This window comes from Silurus aristotelis (assembly GCF_946808225.1).
Source record: "Silurus aristotelis genome assembly, chromosome: 7".
Taxonomy (NCBI): Eukaryota; Metazoa; Chordata; class Actinopteri; order Siluriformes; family Siluridae; genus Silurus; species Silurus aristotelis.
Genome location: NC_139580.1, coordinates 410,976 through 434,975, shown reverse-complemented (window position 1 = coordinate 434,975; position 24,000 = coordinate 410,976). Strand labels below are relative to the sequence as shown.

The window sequence follows — 24,000 nt, the reverse complement described above, 5'->3', positions numbered from 1 at the left end:
AACACAACATAGAACTAACTACACAAACAAACAGATAGAAGAAAAAAAAAGTTAAGAATAGGTAAAAGGTGGAAGAGGAGGGAAAAGAAGAAAAGAGAGAAAGAAAGAAAAGGAATGGCAAGCTTAATCTTCAAAATAATCACAACCTAAACGAGAATCATCAAGAAATTCAAATTCACCTTAAATTAAGGGGCTCGAGCTTAAACACACATTTAGACTGGTTGGTAAAATGGTTACTTGCATTGGATTGTTGCACAAGAGTCCGGATGCGGTAGACATTTGAAGAGTCTGTTAGGAGGCAGTTAGACGTTCTTCCATGTTCTCCTGAATAACAGAGCAGATGTTGTTCTTGAAGGTAAAGCCAGCTAGTCTCGGAGAATAGTTTCTGAGCCTCCGAGCGTCCCAGCCTTTCCGAGCAATGATTGGTTGGGTTCAAGACATTTTAAAGGTCCTGAACCACACCCATCTTTGGTGGAATGGCCAATCCTAGGCCTGAATGTTTTTTTGATGAAGAAACTTCCTTTGTTCATGCGTTTGTGGGGGTGGTTTCCGGTTTATACTTACTTTGGAGAACTTAAAGACTTATCCAAAGTGTATTAATGATCAGATAAAATGCACCCTTGTTAGGAAAGTAAAGAGCAGATAATTTTATATAAACTTTGACATCAAGCCTTAAAAGAAGAGACAGCATTAAAGCAGAGGTACTTTAATAAACCTTTAAAGTGTAAATATAGCTGCAAGCAGCGATAGCGGGCCCTCGCACGTTTGTGTATCGCTATACGGTGCCTCCCAGAAAACAATGCACGGTGGGCAAGTGCATCAAGTGGGTAAATATCAGTGGAATGCTTTATGTTGTTACTGACCCATTTGGGGACTGTAGGTAAAAGAAACCCCACATTTTAGACAAACGGGGGCGCTAGTGAGCCAATTAAGAGACACACCTTTGTCTGACCTTTTTGTCCACACTTAACAGCCGACAAATGTGAAGTTTGACACGATGCCATGGCAACAGTGTTTGAGATATAGTTGAGATATAATCCATTCACAATTTAGCATCTCCAATACCTCTGCGTCATGTTGACTAAGTCTGGTCTCAATTGCATGAATCCTTTAGGAGGAGTATTTAAAAGTTTACCGCATGCAGCTGTCAAAAAATCCACCTTTTGTAACTGACACACTTCCTGGTGCCTGTTGGTGGCGCTATGTCCAAGATTCACAATAGGTAAATCGATGCGATCGGAATCCTTGGCCGAACATACACACCGCGTGTCATCCCAATAAGAAATTTTTTGCTTTAGATACTTCCTGTTTCCCTGAATTCTCTATAAATTTGTCGCCTCGCCATGGCAGCACCGTTCGAGATATAAAAAAAATCCCATCGCAATTTAGCAAGTCCAATGTCTCGGCATCATGTTCACCACGTTTGATGTCAATCGCATGAATTCCCTATGAGGAGTATTTAAAAGCTCACCGCATGCACCTATAAAACAAACCAAAATGGCCAACTTCCTGTTGGGCGGAGCTCATAATTTTGAGGGCGTAAGTTGTTCGGGTCGATGAGATCTATATGCGTACCAACTCTCGTACATGTGCGTACATAATTGCCCGATCTGTGCACCAATGTTTGTTTTTGAATTACAGGGGGCGCTACAGAGCCCCCCTGCCACGCACGTATTCCAGTCTTTGCCCGAAGCCTAGGGACGCATGACTCTTTGTGCCAAATTTCTAAAGTTTTCGAGCATGTTAAGGGACCCCAAATGGCCATTTGTTGAAGAAAAAAAAAGAATAAAATTTTTTTTTTTTTTTTTAATAAATCAGAGCGAAAACAATAGGGCTTCCCACCTCGCTGGGCTCACCGCCACCCGTCGGCCGGAGGAAAACAGCGAACAGTGGGGCGAGGTTCATGTAAGCGAGTAAAGACAGGAAAAATTATGGCACAGTCATTTCAAAGTGCCACACTTCCTGTTGCCAGCAGGTGGCGCTATGAGTATAACTAAATATGGAAATGTAGAGCTGTTCAGATCAGGAGTCTTATCAATCACTTAAAGTTTGGGGCAGATTGGAAATTGTATGTCCGAGTTATAGCAACTTCCCTTTTTTCGTGGCGAATCCTCGAAATTTGTCAGACCACCATGGACACGCTCTTCGACGAAAACTCTAGATCTTCGCAATGTAGCATTGCAAAGGCCTTTAGATTATGCCTACCAAATTTGGTGTTGATCTGAACAAATCTCAACTGTTATTCCCATGGCAAGTCACTGAAATTTGTCACAGCGCCATGGACACGCCCTTTAACGCACGCTCAAGATCTTCACAATTCACTAGCGCAAAGGCCTTACGATAAGACTGGCCAAAAAAAAAAAAAAAAAGGGGATGGCATTAAATTTCTAGGAGTAGTTCATTGAACAGTTAAACATGGCACTTCCTGTTGCCAGCAGGTGGCGCAATGACTATTACTAAATATGGAAATGTAGATCTGGTCAGATCAGGAGTCTTATCAATCATGTGAAGTTTGGGGCAGATTGGACATTGTATGTCCGAGTTATAGCAACTTCCGTTTTCGTGGCGAATCGTCGAAATTTGTCAGACCACCAAGGACAGGCCCTTCGACGAAACGACACAATTACAATAGGGTCCTACGCACCTTTGGTGCTCGGCCCTAATAAACCGAGCAAAAACAATAGGGCTTCCCACCTTTCGGTGCAGGCCATTCTGGCTTGCTCCTCCGTGCTCGGGCCCTAAATAGTCCACTGATATTTACCCACTTGATGCACTTGCACACCGTGCATTGTTTTCTGGGAGGCAGCGTATAACGATACACAAACGTGCGAGGGCCCGCTATCGCTGCTTGCAGCTATATTTATACATTATTTTATTAATAAAAGAATGCTTCCTTGTGGTGTGTGTGTGTGTGTGTGTGTGTGGGTGGGTGGGTGGCTGTGTGTGTGTGTGTGTGTGTGTGTGTGTGGGGAGGGTGTGTATGTCACATTTCAGACGTACTGTGGCCGAGTTTTGAGAGTGAATTGTTTTATGGTTTGAGGGTCCTTCTGAAGTCAACCAGAGAAGCCAAGGGGGGTTATCTGGCTTTCGGGGTGGTGTGTGTGTGTGTGTGTGTGTGTGTATGTGTGTGTGTACTGAGTAAGATATAGAGACTGGCTTGTGTTATCATTTGAATGCTGCCTGAAGTCAGCTGGAGAGGTCAGGGATTATCCTGTTTGTATCTTTGGGGTGGGGGTACGACACTGTGGCATGAAAACCCCCAATAAAAGTGTAAGCTGTGGTGCTCATCCTTTAATTGAAATGCCGATGTCAAGGATTAAAAGAAATGCTTGGGACATGAAGTATAAATGACCCTTACCCAGATGCTACAGTGTTCAGGCCCAGTGGGCTCGGCTTCTCAGTCAGGTGCTGAGGGAGGATTGTGTTGGATTCTGAGCTGAAGCCTATGACCAGTATTCATACATACGAGTCCTTGTTGTCCAGGTGGGTGAGGGCCAGATAAAGGGTCGGGACTGCTGTGCTACAACCTTTTCTAGAATCTTGGAGATAAAGAGAAGGTTTGATATTGGTCTGTAGTTGGACAGCTGACAGGGTGAAGGTCAGGTTTCTTAATTAGGGGTTTGATACTGCAGTTTGAAGGATTTGGGTACAAAACCAGTGCTAATGGAAGAGTTTATTATTTTAAAACAGGTTCAATTCCCTCTGGAATGATCTGTTTGAGGAAACTTGTAGGTGAGGGATGGAGATGCAGGTTGATGATTTTGATGAGGAAATAAATGAAATGAAGTCGTTCTCTTGAATAGGAGTAAAACTTTGTAATTGATGGTCTGTTATAATGACACTGCTGTCTACAGGGTTATTTATAGAATAGTCTGGATAACCAGAGCTCTTTCAGGTTTCTCAGCGGGTGCTTTATTGAGGAGAGCATACTTGTTGGGCATGTGAAGCGGAGAGGAATGGTGCTCCCGTTGGCGAGTGTTAGCGCTTTGCCGATTAGATGTCGCCAACTGCGAGGCTTCTAATGCCGGAGTCGGGGAATGCTAACTCCACCCAGGGCATCCAGACTTTCCACTGCAGAACCTGGACTGCTCTCGCACTCATTAATTCTCCCTAGACTCTGGATGCGCTCCTCTAATGCTAGGATCTTCTCCATAAAAAGTAAATTCACTTACACTTCTCACAGAAAGACTATGTAATAGTTTTACTGTTGCATTATTTCCAATAGTCTCTTTGGCATGCTATAGTTAGTGCTATCATTAGGGGCACTCAAACATCCGAGGGGCTTATGTGCTTAAAAGGAAGTGTAGAAGGAGTATCGGGCACGGTCCCCTAGTGGTTAAGATGCAGCGCTCCCACCGCTGCGACCCGGGTTCGATTCCCGGTCAGGGGACCATCCCCAGCCACTCTTAGTGCCGGTCCCAAGCCCGGATAAATTGGGGAGGGTTGCGTTAGGAAGGGCATCCAGCGTAAAACATGTGCCAAATCAAACGTGCGGAGGATCCGCTGTGGCGACCCCTAACGGGAGAAGCCGAAAAGAAAGTTTAGAAGGAGTATCGGGAGTATCGGGCGGGAAGTAGTGTGTGTGGAAGGAGTATCGGGCGGGAAGTAGTGTGTGTGGAAGGAGTATCGGGCGGGAAGTAGTGTGTGTGTGGAAGGAGTATCGGGCGGGAAGTAGTGTGTGTGTGGAAGGAGTATCGGGCGGGAAGTAGTGTGTGTGTGGAAGGAGTATCGGGCGGGAAGTAGTGTGTGTGTGGAAGGAGTATCGGGCGGGAAGTAGTGTGTGTGTGGAAGGAGTATCGGGCGGGAAGTAGTGTGTGTGTGGAAGGAGTATCGGGCGGGAAGTAGTGTGTGTGTGGAAGGAGTATCGGGCGGGAAGTAGTGTGTGTGTGGAAGGAGTATCGGGCGGGAAGTAGTGTGTGTGTGTGGAAGGAGTATCGGGCGTATCTTTGTATGTACCATTTGTAAATATGCTTTAGAAGAGGCTTAGCACTAAATGTTTGTTGTTTGTTTGTTGGATAGAGGGGTCTTTATGACAGAGGAGTAGCACAAGGACAAATAAGAGTGGCCCAAAAGGGCTCATTGTCATGCAGCTGCCATGGTTCCTCCTGCATCCAGCTAAGGGTTCTCTCCTAAGTGGTGGTAGACTACTGGACAGATGCTTTTCTACTGCACTTAAAGACTGTATATCCCTTGGGTTCTGCTCTAAACGCTGCCCTGCCGGTGGCCTTTATACTATTTCTTGTTTTCTATGAACTGATGGACTTATTTGGTGTTTGCTCTATGTTAGTAGTTTTGCTGGTATAGTATTGGTGTTGGTCTTTTTGGTGTTGATGTGTGACATCCAGTATATATTTAATACACCTGGCTCTTTAAAATGTATCAAGTCTCTGTGGTCCCTTGAATTTTTATGCATCATTTAAAAGTGTTAAATGAGGTGGATGCTCGCCATATCAGAGACATTACGTACCTTAATGTGGTTACTAGTGACTGTTTTGAAAAAGGCAGATGTAGAGGACAGGGTGGTATGGAGACGGATGATCCGCTGTGGCGCCCCCTAATGGGAGCAGCCAAAAGAAAGAAGATTGTGGTTACTAGTGTGTGTTAGTAGTTCTGATGGAAATGGCCTTCACTCACTGCTTTAAAACAAGGAAAAGCTCTTCCAAAAGAAAAAAAGAGAATAAACAGAGCTGATGGAAAGTGGAGAATTATGATCAAGGCTAAAACTACAATACCTATACTTACAGCATTAAGCACTAACGCTAAATACCCTGACTTCTTTTGTTCTGAGAAACATTACATCGTTACTGAAAGATTTCCTGTTTTTACTGTGAAAATACGGAAAACAAAAAGAGCGGGAAAACTATTTTTCTTCATTATTTTAAAAATCCTGTTTTTTTATTTGATAACATTAGCAGGTATGTGGCTATTACTGTATTGCCACTTCCATCGCGCTCGCATACACACACACACACACACACACACACATACACACACACACACACACACCCCCCCCAGTAAAGTTTACCTCAGTGTTACAGTGCTTATACTGTTCGTGTGTGTCCTGTCAGACTGGTTTATGTCTGACATTCATGTAATTACTGACCAGGATGTTGTTTAATACACACACACACACACACACACACACACACACACACACACACACAGGTGTGTTCTTTGTGAGTCACTACATTAACAATACACCCTTTTCACTCTGGAAGCTAACCCTGGCTAATGGTTGGCTGGTTGTTGTGGCTAAATCTGGCTAAAAATTAGCAGCCTCTGATGGCCGGATAGAGCAGCTCCAGATGATACGCTAATCTGCTAGAATAGTCAGCCCCCTTCTGCCTGACGTCCAGCAGTGTGTCACAGTTACTGTGCATCATGGCTCATTACGCTAGCTAACTGTATCTAAACCTTTGCAGTCATTAGCTAAAGCTGCTGAAGGGGCTAGTTAAGACATGATCAGGTATTAGCTAATTAGTGTAGCATTAGCAAAGAAAAAAAAGACTAGCTAAAATCATTGCTAGCTGGCTAGCCCTAATAGCTAATGATAACAGACTATTACGAGCTGCTGAACTCTCTATATCAGGTAGTATAAAGTATTTTTGGTTAGCGGTAAACAATTGTGAATCAGCAAATGAATATTTATAATTAATGATTAGCTCTGACATAAGCATGGCTAATATGATTGTCTTTATGATTGCTACGGCTAATTATCATGACGTTGCTAATAGTTAGTTAAAACACAACATTCTTTCTCTAACAGGAGGTGGGGCTGAGACAGACACCTGGAGCCCGTTGTCAGGGGCAGCAGACACTGACGAGGGGCTCGAGATGTCTCAGGGGGCGGGGTCTATGTGGAGTGTTAGCTCCAGGCTGCAGAAGGCGGTGGAGACGCTCCTCCTCACCCTGAGCGAGACACAATCAAAGGTACGGCAATCACACAGGGACAAAACACTCACACCCCTGACTCCGCCCACTAACACCACACAACTCTGGCAGCCATTCAGAGTGCAGGACTTTATTCTGAAATCACTGACATATTCTTTTCTCAATGTATTTATGGTGGGAAGAGTCCCTGGTTGCCAATGGATACAGGGGGATTTGCATAAAACCTGTGTTGTGTATAAGACTTGTGTGTGTGTGTGTGTGTGTGTGTGTGTGTGTGTGTGTGTGTGTGTGTGTGAGAGAGAGAGAGAGAGAGAGAGAGGGGGAGATAAACACAGTTGTGTGTGAGAAAGAGAGAGCGAGAGAGAGAGAGAAACACAGTTGTGTGTGTGAAAGAGAGAAACACAGTAGTGTGTGTGTGTGTGTGTGTGTGTGTGTGTGTGTGTGAGTGAGAGAGAGAGATAAACACAGTTGTGTGTGTGAGTGAGAGAGAGAAACACAGTTGTGTGTGTGTGTGTGTGTGTGTGTGTGTGTGTGTGTGTGAGTGTGAGAGAGAGATAGAGAAACACAGTTTTGTGTGTGTGTGTGTGTGTGTGTGGGGGTGTCATCATGCTGTGTGCTTTGCGGATGCAGCGTGTGGTGTAAATGTCCATGATAGAGGGGAGAGACTCTGATGATCTTCTCAGCTGTCCTCACTATCCTCTGTAGGGTCTTGCGATCCGAGAGGATGCAGTTCCCAAACCAGACAGTGATGCAGCTGCTCTGAATGGTCCCTCTGTAGAACATGGTCAGGAAGGGGGGAGGGAGGTGGGCTTTCCTCAGCCTTCTCAGGAAGTAGAGACGCTGCTGGGCTTTCTTGGTGATGAAGCTGGTGTTGAGTGACCAGGTGAGATTATCCTCCAAATGAACACCAAGGAATTTGGAGCTCTTGACGAGGATCCATCGAGGATCCATCGATGTTCAGTGGAGAATGGTCACTCTGTGTTCTCCTGAAGTCAACAACCATCTCTTTAGTTTTGTGGACGTTCAGAGACAGGTTGTTGCTCCACACCAGGCTGTTAACCGTTGCACCTCCTCTCTGTATGCTGACTCATCGTTCTTGCTCATGAGACCCACCACGGTCGTGTCATCGGCGAACTTAATGATGTAATTTGAGCTGTGCATTGCTACACAGTCGTAAGTCAGCAGAGTGAACAGCAGTGGACTGAGCACACAGCCCTGAGGTGCCCCAGTGCTCAGTGTGGTGGTGCTGGAGATTTTGTTTCCGATCCGGACTGACTAAGGTCTCCCAGTCAGGAAGTCCAGGATCTAGTTACAGAGGGAGGTATTTAGGCCCAGTAGGCTCAGCTTCTTAATCAGGTGCTATGGGATGATCTTGTTGAATGCTGAGCTGAAGTCTATAAACAGCATCCGTACATACGAGTCCTTGTTGTCTAGGTGGGTGAGGGCCAGATGAAGGGTCCTGGAGATGGCATCGTCCGTGGACCGGTTTGGAAGATACGCAAACTGCATAGGGTCCAGTGTGGGTGGAAGCTGGGTCTTGATGTGCCTCATGACGAGCCTCTCCAAGCACTTCATCATGATGGGTGTGAGCGCGACAGGACGATAGTCATTGAGGCAGGAGACAGTAGACTTCTTCGGCACGGGAATGAAGGTCATCGTCTTAAGGCACGTGGGAACAATGCCACTACTCAGGGAGATGTCCTGGAGAGCAGACATGGATCCTGCTGGTCAGGTCCTCACCTGCTTTCGAGCACAATAGCTGTGGTGAATTCCCGGGGTAAATAAAAAGGTCTACATCTCACACCCATAAACAGCTATGAGCAGTAGGTGGAAACAAGGACAGAGTTCTTACACCATTCTGTGTTGATGTAAACACACAGACCGCCACTGCGAGTCTTACCGCACAGAGCTGCATTTCTCTCGGCACGAAACGCGGCTAGCCCGTCCAGCTGAATGGCGGCATCTGGAAATCTGTTGCTCAGCCACGTTTTAGTGAACACAAAGACGCAGCAGTTTCTGTACTCACGCAGAGTAGCTTGTTGGAGTCTGATGTAGTCCAATGTGTTGGCCAGGGAGCAGACATTTGCCAGCAGAAGAGATGGGAGAGCAGGCCGGCTAGGGTAAGCTTTTAGCCTAGCACTAGCCCCCGCTCGCTTTCCAGGCTTCCACTTCCTCGCGCAGCGCTTTTGATTTACCCTCCACCGTCCATCTGCCGCACGCGACGCCGTGGTCTGGAGGCCTGGTTCTCAAAGCAGGTCGCGTAGCTTCTTCCGCATATCATTGTTTGTTGTGTTGTTCGGGTTGTTTCTGAGTTCTTTGAGTGTTTGGCGGTGGTACACAGGAACACCGGTTGCTCCATTGTCCATATGTTGTGCAAGGCGGGCTACAGAGTAAGGTGCAAACTACTGCTGTGCCGCCATCTTGGAACCAGGGGAGTAAAATTCCTCCACAGCACAGTGTGTATATGTGAGTGAGACACAGTAGTGTGTGTGTGTATATATATATATATATATATATATATATATGACAGACACAGACAGACAGTAGTGTCTGTGTGTGAGATACAGTAGTGTGTGTGTGTATATATATATATATATATATGACAGACACAGACAGACAGTAGTGTCTGTGTGTGAGATACAGTAGTGTGTGTGTGTATATATATATATATATATATATGACAGACACAGACAGACAGTAGTGTCTGTGTGTGAGATACAGTAGTGTGTGAGAGAGAGGTACAGTAGTGTGTAGATGTGAGATACAGTAGTGTGTGTGTGTGTGTGTGTGTGTGTGTGTGTGTGTGTGTGTGTGTGTGAGAGATACAGTAGTGTGTGTGTGTGTGAGAGATACAGTAGTGTGTGTGTGTGAGAGATACAGTAGTGTGTGTGTGAGAGATACAGTAGTGTGTGAGGGAGAGATACAGTAGTGTGTGTGTGTGTGTGTGTGTGTGTGTGTGTGTGTGTGTGTGTGTGTGTGTGTGTGTGTGTGTGAGATACAGTAGTGTGTATGTGTGTGAGAGATACAGTAGTGTGTGTGTGTGAGAGAGATACAGGTGTGTGTGTGTGTGTGTGTGTGAGAGATACAGTAGTGTAAATATGTGTGTGAGAGATACAGTAGTGTGTGTGAGAGAGAGATACAGTAGTGTGTGTGTGTGTGTGTGTGTGTGTGTGTGTGTGTGTGTGTGTGTGTGTGTGTGTGTGTGTGTGTGTGATACAGTAGTGTGTGTGTGTGTGTGTGAGATACAGTAGTGTGTGTGTGTGTGTGTGTGTGTGTGTGTGTGTGTGTGTGTGAGATACAGTAGTGTGTGTGTGTGTGAGAGATACAGTAGTGTGTGTGTGTGAGAGAGATACAGGTGTGTGTGTGTGTGTGTGTGTGTGGAGATACAGTAGTGTATATATGTGTGTGAGAGATACAGTAGTGTGTGAGGGAGAGATACAGTAGTGTGTGAGAGATACAGTAGTGTGTGTGTGTGTGAGAGATACAGTAGTGTATATGTGTGTATGATACAGTAGTTTGTGTATGTGAGAGATACAGTAGTGTGTGTATGTGAGCGAGAGATACAGTAGTGTGTGAGCGAGAGATACAGTAGTTTGTGACCGAGAGATACAGTAGTGTGTGAGCGAGAGATACAGTAGTTTGTGAGCGTGAGATACAGTAGTGTGTGTATGTGAGCGAGAGATACAGTAGTTTGTGAGCGAGAGATACAGTAGTTTGTGAGCGAGAGATACAGTAGTTTGTGAGCGAGAGATACAGTAGGGTGTATGTGTGTGTGAGATACAGTAGTGTGTATGTGAGCGTGAGATACAGTAGTGTGTGAGGAAGAGATACAGTAGTGTGTGAGAGATACAGTAGTTTGTGTGTGTGAGAGATACAGTAGTGTATGTGTGTGAGATACAGTAGTTTGTGTATGTGAGAGATACAGTAGTGTGTGTATGTGAGCGAGAGATACAGTAGTGTGTGAGCGAGAGATACAGTAGTTTGTGAGCGTGAGATACAGTAGTGTGTGTATGTGAGCGAGAGATACAGTAGTGTGTGAGCGAGAGATACAGTAGTTTGTGACCGAGAGATACAGTAGTGTGTGAGCGAGAGATACAGTAGTTTGTGAGCGTGAGATACAGTAGTGTGTGTATGTGAGCGAGAGATACAGTAGTTTGTGAGCGAGAGATACAGTAGTTTGTGAGCGAGAGATACAGTAGTTTGTGAGCGAGAGATACAGTAGGGTGTATGTGTGTGTGAGATACAGTAGTGTGTATGTGAGCGTGAGATACAGTAGTGTGTGAGGAAGAGATACAGTAGTGTGTGAGAGATACAGTAGTTTGTGTGTGTGAGAGATACAGTAGTGTATGTGTGTGAGATACAGTAGTTTGTGTATGTGAGAGATACAGTAGTGTGTGTATGTGAGCGAGAGATACAGTAGTGTGTGAGCGAGAGATACAGTAGTTTGTGAGCGTGAGATACAGTAGTGTGTGTATGTGAGCGAGAGATACAGTAGTTTGTGAGCGAGAGATACAGTAGTTTGTGAGCGAGAGATACAGTAGTGTGTGAGCGAGAGATACAGTAGTTTGTGAGCGTGAGATACAGTAGTGTGTGTATGTGAGCGAGAGATACAGTAGTTTGTGAGCGAGAGATACAGTAGTTTGTGAGCGAGAGATACAGTAGTGTGTATGTGGGAGAGATACAGTAGTGTGTATGTGGGAGAGATACAGTAGTGTGTATGTGGGAGAGATACAGTAGTGTGTATGTGGGAGAGATACAGTAGTGTGTATGTGGGAGAGATACAGTAGTGTGTATGTGGGAGAGATACAACAGTGTGTATGTGAGAGATACAACAGTGTGTATGTGAGATACAGCAGTGTGTATATGGGAGAGATACAGCAGTGTGTGTATGGGAGAGATACAGTAGTGTGTGTATGGGAGAGATACAGTAGTGTGTATGTGGGAGAGATACAGTAGTGTGTATGTGTGAAAGATACAGTAGTGTGTATGTAAGAGATACAGCAGTGTGTATATGGGAGAGATACAGCAGTGTGTATATGGGAGAGATACAGCAGTGTGTATATGGGAGAGATACAGCAGTGTGTGTATGGGAGAGATACAGTAGTGTGTGTATGGGAGAGATACAGTAGTGTGTGTATGGGAGAGATACAGCAGTGTGTGTATGGGAGAGATACAGCAGTGTGTGTATGGGAGAGATACAGCAGTGTGTGTATGGGAGAGATACAGCAGTGTGTGTATGGGAGAGATACAGTAGTGTGTGTATGGGAGAGATACAGTAGTGTGTGTATGGGAGAGATACAGTAGTGTGTGTATGGGAGAGATACAGGTGTGTGTGTGTGTGTGTGTGTGTGTGTGTGTGTGTGAGAGATACAGTAGTGTAAATATGTGTGTGAGAGATACAGTAGTGTGTGTGAGAGAGAGATACAGTAGTGTGTGTGTGTGTGTGTGTGTGTGTGTGTGTGTGTGTGTGTGTGTGTGTGTGTGTGATACAGTAGTGTGTGTGTGTGTGTGTGTGTGTGTGTGTGTGTGTGTGTGTGAGATACAGTAGTGTGTGTGTGTGTGTGTGTGTGTGTGTGTGTGAGATACAGTAGTGTGTGTGTGTGTGAGAGATACAGTAGTGTGTGTGTGTGAGAGAGATACAGGTGTGTGTGTGTGTGTGTGGAGATACAGTAGTGTATATATGTGTGTGAGAGATACAGTAGTGTGTGAGGGAGAGATACAGTAGTGTGTGAGAGATACAGTAGTGTGTGTGTGTGTGAGAGATACAGTAGTGTATATGTGTGTATGATACAGTAGTTTGTGTATGTGAGAGATACAGTAGTGTGTGTATGTGAGCGAGAGATACAGTAGTGTGTGAGCGAGAGATACAGTAGTTTGTGACCGAGAGATACAGTAGTGTGTGAGCGAGAGATACAGTAGTTTGTGAGCGTGAGATACAGTAGTGTGTGTATGTGAGCGAGAGATACAGTAGTTTGTGAGCGAGAGATACAGTAGTTTGTGAGCGAGAGATACAGTAGTTTGTGAGCGAGAGATACAGTAGTTTGTGAGCGAGAGATACAGTAGTTTGTGAGCGAGAGATACAGTAGTTTGTGAGCGAGAGATACAGTAGGGTGTATGTGTGTGAGATACAGTAGTGTGTATGTGAGCGTGAGATACAGTAGTGTGTGAGGAAGAGATACAGTAGTGTGTGAGAGATACAGTAGTTTGTGTGTGTGAGAGATACAGTAGTGTATGTGTGTGAGATACAGTAGTTTGTGTATGTGAGAGATACAGTAGTGTGTGTATGTGAGCGAGAGATACAGTAGTGTGTGAGCGAGAGATACAGTAGTTTGTGAGCGTGAGATACAGTAGTGTGTGTATGTGAGCGAGAGATACAGTAGTTTGTGAGCGAGAGATACAGTAGTTTGTGAGCGAGAGATACAGTAGTGTGTGAGCGAGAGATACAGTAGTTTGTGAGCGTGAGATACAGTAGTGTGTGTATGTGAGCGAGAGATACAGTAGTTTGTGAGCGAGAGATACAGTAGTTTGTGAGCGAGAGATACAGTAGTGTGTATGTGGGAGAGATACAGTAGTGTGTATGTGGGAGAGATACAGTAGTGTGTATGTGGGAGAGATACAGTAGTGTGTATGTGGGAGAGATACAGTAGTGTGTATGTGGGAGAGATACAACAGTGTGTATGTGGGAGAGATACAACAGTGTGTATGTGAGAGATACAACAGTGTGTATGTGAGATACAGCAGTGTGTATATGGGAGAGATACAGCAGTGTGTGTATGGGAGAGATACAGTAGTGTGTATGTGGGAGAGATACAGTAGTGTGTATGTGTGAAAGATACAGTAGTGTGTATGTAAGAGATACAATAGTGTGTATGTGAGATACAGCAGTGTGTATATGGGAGAGATACAGCAGTGTGTATATGGGAGAGATACAGCAGTGTGTGTATGGGAGAGATACAGTAGTGTGTGTATGGGAGAGATACAGTAGTGTGTGTATGGGAGAGATACAGCAGTGTGTGTATGGGAGAGATACAGCAGTGTGTGTATGGGAGAGATACAGCAGTGTGTGTATGGGAGAGATACAGTAGTGTGTGTATGGGAGAGATACAGTAGTGTGTGTATGGGAGAGATACAGTAGTGTGTGTATGGGAGAGATACAGTAGTGTGTGTATGGGAGAGATACAGTAGTGTGTGTATGGGAGAGATACAGTAGTGTGTGTATGGGAGAGATACAGTAGTGTGTGTATGGGAGAGATACAGTAGTGTGTGTATGGGAGAGATACAGTAGTGTGTGTATGGGAGAGATACAGTAGTGTGTATGTGGGAGAGATACAGCAGTGTGTATGTGGGAGAGATACAGCAGTGTGTATGTGGGAGAGATACAGCAGTGTGTGTATGGGAGAGATACAGCAGTGTGTGTATGGGAGAGATACAGCAGTGTGTGTATGGGAGAGATACAGCAGTGTGTGTATGGGAGAGATACAGCAGTGTGTGTATGGGAGAGATACAGCAGTGTGTGTATGGGAGAGATACAGCAGTGTGTGTATGGGAGAGATACAGCAGTGTGTGTATGGGAGAGATACAGCAGTGTGTGTATGGGAGAGATACAGCAGTGTGTGTATGGGAGAGATACAGCAGTGTGTGTATGGGAGAGATACAGCAGTGTGTGTATGGGAGAGATACAGTAGTGTGTATGTGGGAGAGATACAACAGTGTGTATGTGAGATACAGCAGTGTGTGTATGGGAGAGATACAGCAGTGTGTATGTGGGAGAGATACAGTAGTGTGTATGTAAGAGATACAATAGTGTGTATGTGAGAGATACAGCAGTGTGTATATGGGAGAGATACAGTAGTGTGTCAAGTCAAGTCAAGTTTATTTCTATTGCGCTTTTCACAACAGACATTGTCTCAAAGCAGCTTTACAGAAAACAACAGTGAAGGTGAAGGTGTGCGTTTGTCCCTGATGAGCAGCCGTGGCGACAGTGGCAAGGAAAAACTCCCTTAGATGATATGAGGAAGAAACCTTGAGAGGAACCAGACTCAAAAGGGGAACCCATCCTCATATGGGTGACATCAAGAGTTTGATCATAAATCTTTCAACAATACAGAACACTGGAGAGTGAGAACTAACATGAGCACTGGAGTATAAGATTATAAGTGATGTTCTTTCTGCAGTCTTCGGTATAAAAAACTCAACATTTGTGATCATCATAGATCCAGCATCAGCTTCTCCATGCCAGAGCCTTTAAACACTCGGCATCTACTTCTCCATGATCATCCATAGGTCCATAATCTTCACGAGGTGGGAGGTGACTGGAGCTGGCCAAACCTCAGGATGCCTCGGGATGGGGAGAGAAAGAGAAGCAGTGGAGAGGAATTAGCGTAGCTGCTGTTCATGATATTAACAGCACAAGTTGATAATGTGCATGTGATCAGATGTTCTGGAGCACAAGGTTGTGATGTGATGTGTGTGATGTGTGTTATGTGTAGGCTTTGCTAAAAAGATATGTTTTTAATCTGCACTTAAACTGGGAGAGTGTATCTGAACCCCGAACACTGTCAGGAAGACTATTCCAGAGTTTAGGAGCTAAATGTGAAAATGCTCTACCACCTTTAGTGGACTTTGCTATTCTAGGAACTACTAGAAGCCCAGAGTTTTGAGATCTCAGGGAGCGTGACGGATTGTAGCGTGTTAAGAGACTGGATAGATACATGGGAGCCAAACCATTTAGTGCTTTATAAGTGAGTAGCAGTAGTTTGTAGTCTATTCGAAACTTAATAGGAAGCCAATGTAGGGACGATAAGATTGGGGTTATATGATCGTATTTTCTTGACCTAGTAAGAACTCTTGCTGCTGCATTCTGAACTAACTGAAGCTTGTTTATTAATGATGCAGGACATCCACCTAGTAATGCATTACAGTAGTCTATTCTAGAGGTCATAAACGCATGGACGAGCTTCTCTGCATCAGATATAGATAACATATTTCTTAGCTTAGAAATATTTCTAAGGTGAAAGAAGGCTGTTTTTGTAACTTGATTGATGTAATTTTTAAAAGATAAGTTGCTGTCTAAAATAACTCCCAGGTCTTTTACCGTTGAACTAGTAGTTACAGAACAACCGTCTAAATGCAGGCTGAGATGCTGGAGCTTCTGTGTACTATTTTTTGGGCCGATGAGCAAAATCTCCGTTTTATCAGAATTTAATAGCAGAAAGTTATGGGTCATCCAATCTCTTATTTCTTCAACACACTCAGTTATGCGAGCTAATTGAGCTGTATCGCCTGGTTTGGATGAAATATATAGCTGGGTATCATCAGCATAACAATGGAAGCTAATTCCATGCCTTCTAATAATATTTCCTAATGGAAGCATGTATATTGTAAAAAGCAGGGGTCCTAGAACTGACCCTTGTGGCACGCCATAATTTACTAGCATTATCCTGGATAGCTCTCCATTTAAATCTACGAAATGGTAACGATTGGACAGGTAGGATTTAAACCAGCTTAATGCCTGTCCCTGAATACCGATGTAATTCTGTAAGCGATCGAGGAGAAGATCATGATCTATAGTGTCGAACGCAGCACTAAGATCTAGTAAAACTAATAGGGAGATGTAGCCTTGGTCTGAAGCTAAAAACAGGTCGTTAGTGATTTTAACTAGAGCAGTTTCTGTGCTATGATGGGGCCTAAAACCTGACTGAAACTCTTCAAAGATATTGTTCTCCTGCAAGTGGTTACATAACTGGGCAGCGACAATCTTTTCTAAAATCTTAGACATAAATGGGAGATTTGAAATTGGTCTGTAATTCGATAGCGTGTTTGGATCCAGATTAGGTTTTTTAATGAGGGGCTTAATAACTGCTAACTCGAGGGATTTAGGGACATGACCTAACGATAGTGAGGAGTTAATAATATTTAAAAGAGGCTCACCAGCTGTATATAACACTTCTTTCAGTAGTTTAGTGGGAATTGGATCTAACTGACATGTTGTTGATTTAGCTTTCATAATAGCATCATACAGCTCTTCCTGTCCTATACATGTAAAACAGTGTAGTTGTGGGGTTGTAAGTACGATTGTGTCGGGAGATGCTGTCAGAGGTTGAACTGCCACAATTGTTTTTCTAATGTTATCTATTTTTTCAGTGAAGAAATTCATAAAGTCTTCACTACTAAACTGTGATGGAACACATTTTTCAGATCCCTGATTTGTTGTTAATTTAGCGACTGTACTGAAAAGGAACCTGGGGTTGTTTTTGTTATTTTCTATGAGTTTGCTCAGGTGTTTAGCTCTAGCAGCTTTTAGCGCCTGTCTGTAGCTAAGCATACTGTCTTTATACGCAATTCTAAATACCTCCAATTTAGTTTTCCTCCATTTTCTCTCCAGATTACGTGTTGTTCTCTTTAGGGCATGCGTATGACTATTATACCAAGGTGCAGGTGCTTGTTCTCGAACCTTTTTTAACCGGATGGGGGCAACAGTGTCTAAAGTGCTAGTGAGGATAAGGTCTATGTTGTTCGCCATCTCATCAAGATGATCAGCATTTATGGGTTTAATATGAAACTGAGATAAATCAGGCAGGTTATTTATGAATCTGTCCTTAGTGGTTGGAATAATAGTCCTACCAAGTCGATACCGTGGTGAAACACGGTTAATCTGCTCTACCGGTAGTGTGTACAGTAGGAGATAATGGTCTGTGATGTCATCACTCTGGGGTAAAATATCTATATCAGTGACGTCTGCTCCGTGGGATATTATTAAGTCTAGTGTGTGGTTAAAACAGTGAGTTGGTCCGGTGACGTTTTGTTTAACTCCAAAAGAGTTTAATAAATCAACAAATGATAATCCTAGGGCATCGTTTTCATCATCTACATGAATATTAAAATCTCCTACAAGCAGCACTTTATCAAAACTGATCTGATCAGTGTGTGTATATGGGAGAGATACAGTAGTGTGTATGTGAGATACAGCAGTGTATACGTGTGAGATACAGCAGTGTGTATGTGAGATACAGCAGTGTGTATGTGAGATACAGCAGTGTGTATGTGTGAGATACAGCAGTGTGTATGTGAGATACAGCAGTGTGTATGTGAGATACAGCAGTGTGTATGTGAGATACAGCAGTGTGTATGTGAGATACAGCAGTGTGTATGTGAGATACAGCAGTGTGTATGTGTGAGATACAGCAGTGTGTATGTGAGATACAGCAGTGTGTATGTGAGATACAGCAGTGTGTATGTGTGAGATACAGCAGTGTGTATGTGAGATACAGCAGTGTGTATGTGAGATACAGCAGTGTGTATGTGAGATACAGCAGTGTGTATGTGAGATACAGCAGTGTGTATGTGTGAGATACAGCAGTGTGTATGTGTGAGATACAGCAGTGTGTATGTGAGATACAGCAGTGTGTATGTGTGAGATACAGCAGTGTGTATGTGAGATACAGCAGTGTGTATGTGAGATACAGCAGTGTGTATGTGTGAGATACAGCAGTGTGTATGTGTGAGATACAGCAGTGTGTATGTGTGAGATACAGCAGTGTGTATGTGTGAGATACAGCAGTGTGTATGTGTGAGATACAGCAGTGTGTATGTGTGAGATACAGCAGTGTGTATGTGTGAGATACAGCAGTGTGTATGTGTGAGATACAGCAGTGTGTATGTGAGATACAGCAGTGTGTATGTGAGATACAGCAGTGTGTATGTGAGATACAGCAGTGTGTATGTGAGATACAGCAGTGTGTATGTGTGAGATACAGCAGTGTGTATGTGTGAGAGATACAGCAGTGTGTGTAGGGGAGAGATACAGCAGTGTGTGTAGGGGAGAGATACAGCAGTGTGTGTAGGGGAGAGATACAGCAGTGTGTGTAGGGGAGAGATACAGCAGTGTGTGTAGGGGAGAGATACAGCAGTGTGTGTAGGGGAGAGATACAGCAGTGTGTGTAGGGAGAGATACAGCAGTGTGTGTAGGGAGAGATACAGCAGTGTGTGTAGGGGAGAGATACAGCAGTGTGTGTAGGGGAGAGATACAGCAGTGTGTGTAGGGGAGAGATACAGCAGTGTGTGTAGGGGAGAGATACAGCAGTGTGTGTAGGGGAGAGATACAGCAGTGTGTGTAGGGGAGAGATACAGCAGTGTGTGTAGGGAGAGATACAGCAGTGTGTGTAGGGGAGAGATACAGCAGTGTGTGTAGGGGAGAGATACAGCAGTGTGTGTAGGGGAGAGATACAGCAGTGTGTGTAGGGGAGAGATACAGCAGTGTGTGTAGGGGAGAGATACAGCAGTGTGTGTAGGGGAGAGATACAGCAGTGTGTGTAGGGGAGAGATACAGCAGTGTGTGTAGGGGAGAGATACAGCAGTGTGTGTAGGGGAGAGATACAGCAGTGTGTGTAGGGGAGAGATACAGCAGTGTGTGTAGGGGAGAGATACAGCAGTGTGTATGGGGGAGAGATACAGCAGTGTGTATGGGGGAGAGATACAGCAGTGTGTATGGGGGAGAGATACAGCAGTGTGTATGGGGGAGAGATACAGCAGAGTGTGTGGGAGAGATACAGCAGTGTGTATGTGGGAGAGATACAGCAGTGTGTATGTGGGAGAGATACAGCAGTGTGTATGTGGGAGAGATACAGCAGTGTGTGTAGGGGAGAGATACAGCAGTGTGTGTAGGGGAGAGATACAGCAGTGTGTGTAGGGGAGAGATACAGCAGTGTGTGTAGGGGAGAGATACAGCAGTGTGTGTAGGGGAGAGATACAGCAGTGTGTGTAGGGGAGAGATACAGCAGTGTGTATGTGGGAGAGATACAGCAGTGTGTGTAGGGGAGAGATACAGCAGTGTGTGTAGGGGAGAGATACAGCAGTGTGTGTAGGGGAGAGATACAGCAGTGTGTGTAGGGGAGAGATACAGCAGTGTGTGTAGGGGAGAGATACAGCAGTGTGTGTAGGGGAGAGATACAGCAGTGTGTGTAGGGGAGAGATACAGCAGTGTGTGTAGGGGAGAGATACAGCAGTGTGTGTAGGGGAGAGATACAGCAGTGTGTGTAGGGGAGAGATACAGCAGTGTGTGTAGGGGAGAGATACAGCAGTGTGTGTAGGGGAGAGATACAGCAGTGTGTGTAGGGGAGAGATACAGCAGTGTGTATGTGGGAGAGATACAGCAGTGTGTGTGTGTGTGTGTGTGTGTGTGTGTGTGTGTGTGTGTGTGTGTGTGTGTGTGTGTGTGTGTGTGTGTGTGAGAGAGAGAGAGAGAGAAAGACAGTAGTGTGTGTGTGTCTGTTTAAGAGACTGTGTGTGTGTGTAATAGAGAGAGAAAGACAGTTGTGTGTATGTGGGAGAGATACAGCAGTGTGTATGTGGGAGAGATACAGCAGTGTGTATGTGGGAGAGATACAGCAGTGTGTATGTGGGAGAGATACAGCAGTGTGTGTATGTGGGAGAGATACAGCAGTGTGTATGTGGGAGAGATACAGCAGTGTGTGTAGGGGAGAGATACAGCAGTGTGTGTATGTGGGAGAGATACAGCAGTGTGTGTATGTGGGAGAGATACAGCAGTGTGTATGTGGGAGAGATACAGCAGTGTGTGTAGGGGAGAGATACAGCAGTGTGTGTATGTGGGAGAGATACAGCAGTGTGTGTATGTGGGAGAGATACAGCAGTGTGTGTATGTGGGAGAGATACAGCAGTGTGTGTATGTGGGAGAGATACAGCAGTGTGTGTATGTGGGAGAGATACAGCAGTGTGTGTATGTGGGAGAGATACAGCAGTGTGTATGTGGGAGAGATACAGCAGTGTGTGTAGGGGAGAGATACAGCAGTGTGTGTAGGGGAGAGATACAGCAGTGTGTGTATGTGGGAGAGATACAGCAGTGTGTATGTGGGAGAGATACAGCAGTGTGTATGTGGGAGAGATACAGCAGTGTGTATGTGGGAGAGATACAGCAGTGTGTGTATGTGGGAGAGATACAGCAGTGTGTGTATGTGGGAGAGATACAGCAGTGTGTGTATGTGGGAGAGATACAGCAGTGTGTGTATGTGGGAGAGATACAGCAGTGTGTGTATGTGGGAGAGATACAGCAGTGTGTGTATGTGGGAGAGATACAGCAGTGTGTGTATGTGGGAGAGATACAGCAGTGTGTATGTGGGAGAGATACAGCAGTGTGTGTAGGGGAGAGATACAGCAGTGTGTGTAGGGGAGAGATACAGCAGTGTGTGTATGTGGGAGAGATACAGCAGTGTGTATGTGGGAGAGATACAGCAGTGTGTATGTGGGAGAGATACAGCAGTGTGTATGTGGGAGAGATACAGCAGTGTGTGTGTGTGTGTGTGTGTGTGTGTGTGTGTGTGTGTGAGAGAGAGAAAGACAGTAGTGTGTGTGTCTGTTTAAGAGACTGTGTGTGTGTGTAATAGAGAGAGAAAGACAGTTGTGTGTGTGTGTGTTTAAGAAAGAGACTGTGTGTGTGTGTGTGTGTGTGTGTGTGTGTGTGTGTGTGTGTGTGTGTGTGTGTGTGTGTGTGTGTGTGTGTGTTTGTGTGTGTGAGACTCCTGAAGGGTACAGAGTGAAACACTAACATGGCTGAAGGCTGTAACATTTTAACTTGGTAAAGTTTGAAGCCTGAATCCAGTCGGACGAGCTGCTGTGTGTGTGTGTGTGTGTGTGTGTGTGTGTGTGTGTGTGTGTGTGTGTGTGTGTGTGTGTGTGTGTGTGTGTGTGTGTCTGTGTCTGTGTCTGTGTCTGTGTCTGTTTGCAAATAGACACACCCACGTTCCCTGAGGGTTGTATGTCCCGCCCTGTGTGATGTGTGACCTGTTCACACAAACCAGGAAGTGCACACTGATAGCTGTGCCACACATTCTCTACTGCTCCGCGTGTGTTTAGTGTGTGTTTAGTGTGTGTTGTGCGTGTGTGTTTATTGTGTGTTGTGCGTGTGTGTGCGTGTGTTTGGAAGAGGGAAAGGTTAATGAGGGACTACACACTCCCAGCGGAGTGGTGCATTGCCACGGAGGCAGTGGAAATGTTAATGGCTGGGTGACAAAGAGAGAAAGAGGAGTGAAACATGACCTGCACTGGATTACTGAAGGATTTATCTCACCTGGACTGAAGAACAAGAGAACGGAGGAAGAGACTGAGAAGAAATGAGTGAGCAAATGATCAGGTGGAGGATCTGCTGAAACACAAAGTTTAGCAGGATCACTGAGAAATCTCGTTTAAACTGGAGCAGCGAGCGGAGAAACGAAAGAGAGAGAGATGGAGAGAGGGATTAAGTAGACGGAGACAGAATACGAGAACGAGGAAGAGAGTGAGATAAAGAAAAGAAAGGGATGAAAAAAACAAGAGAGAGTGATTATAATGAAGCTTGAACCTCAAATTGACTGAGTAACTTGACTGTGTGTGTGTGTGTGTGTGTGTGTGTGTGTGTGTGTGTGTGTGTGTGTGTGTGTGTGTGTGTGTGTGTGTGTGTGTTTACCTTAACCGTAGCGACAGTTGCTTAGCAGTAAGATGCTCCATCAAACTCACACATGCGTCCCTGTCACTTTTTTTCAGCTTTTCTTCCAGGCAGTGACAATACAAGCAGACATGTAGTCATTCAGCTAGACAGACAAACAGAAAGGTATCAGACAGACAGAAAGGTAGTTAGTTAGACAGACAGACAGACAGGTAGATAGTCAGTCAGATAGACCGGTAGTCAGACAGCTAGACAGAAAGGTAACAGACAGATAGAGAGACAGACAGGATGGAGTCGTACTTGCCGTACTGCAGCTCACGTGATGTGGATGTGGTTTGGGCAGAAGGTGCGGACGTGTATGAGGTGGAATCTCGCATCCCTCTGCCTCGTCCCTTCCCTCTGACTGTGTGTCTGAACGAGAAGAACGCTGTGCTGGTGAAGACACACATCACACACCTAAAGAAACACACACAGGGACACCTGCTGCGCATCGTCACCAAGATCTCCCTCCCTACACCACCCTACAGTGTGAGTACTGAGAGTGAGACAGAAGGGGATGGGTCATATCCCACCCTAAAGTGTGAGTACTGAGAGTGAGACAGAAGGGGATGGGTCATATCCCACCCTAAAGTGTGAGTACTGAGAGTGAGACAGGAGGGGATGGGTCATCTGAGAGTGAGACAGAAGGGGATGGGTCATATCCCACCCTAAAGTGTGAGTACTGAGAGTGAGACAGGAGGGGATGGGTCATATCCCACCCTAAAGTGTGAGTACTGAGAGTGAGACAGGAGGGGATGGGTCATATCCCACCCTACAGTGTGAGTACTGAGAGTGAGACAGAAGGGGATGGGTCATATCCCACCCTAAAGTGTGAGTACTGAGAGTGAGACAGGAGGGGATGGGTCATATCCCACCCTAAAGTGTGAGTACTGAGAGTGAGACAGGAGGGGATGGGTCATATCCCACCCTACAGTGTGAGTACTGAGAGTGAGACAGAAGGGGATGGGTCATATCCCACCCTAAAGTGTGAGTACTGAGAGTGAGACAGGAGGGGATGGGTCATATCCCACCCTAAAGTGCGAGTACTGAGAGTGAGACAGGAGGGGATGGGTCATATCCCACCCTACAGTGTGAGTACTGAGAGTGAGACAGAAGGGGATGGGTCATATCCCACCCTAAAGTGTGAGTACTGAGAGTGAGACAGGAGGGGATGGGTCATATTCCACCCTAAAGTGTGAGTACTGAGAGTGAGACAGGAGGGGATGGGTCATATCCCACCCTAAAGTGTGAGTACTGAGAGTGAGACAGGAGGGGATGGGTCATATCCCACCCTAAAGTGTGAGTACTGAGAGTGAGACAGGACAGGATGAGTCACATCCCACCCTAAAGTGTGAGTACTGAGAGTGAGACAGGAGGGGATGGGTCATATCCCACCCTAAAGTGTGAGTACTGAGAGTGAGACAGGAGGGGATGGGTCATATCCCACCCTAAAGTGTGAGTACTGAGAGTGAGACAGGACAGGATGAGTCACATCCCGTACTGAGAGTGAGACAGGAGGGGATGGGTCATATCCCACCCTAAAGTGTGAGTACTGGTGGAGGATAGAGATGATGGAGTGAATGAGAGTGAGACAGGTGAGAGTTGGATGGCATCGGTTTAGTATTATATTTATT

At 45.2% G+C, this 24,000-nt stretch overlaps 1 protein-coding gene across 1 annotated transcript in view; it reads left to right on the top strand.

The window, feature by feature from the left end:
- The window catches only part of akap9 (A kinase (PRKA) anchor protein 9), a 195,868-nt gene that overhangs the window by 59,591 nt on the left and 112,277 nt on the right, over nucleotides 1–24,000 (top strand). Inside the window, exon 22 of the mRNA XM_083547457.1 lies at nucleotides 6,767–6,930. Within this exon, the coding sequence (XP_083403583.1) occupies nucleotides 6,767–6,930 (164 nt within the window). The remainder of the gene's footprint in view (nucleotides 1–6,766; nucleotides 6,931–24,000) is intronic.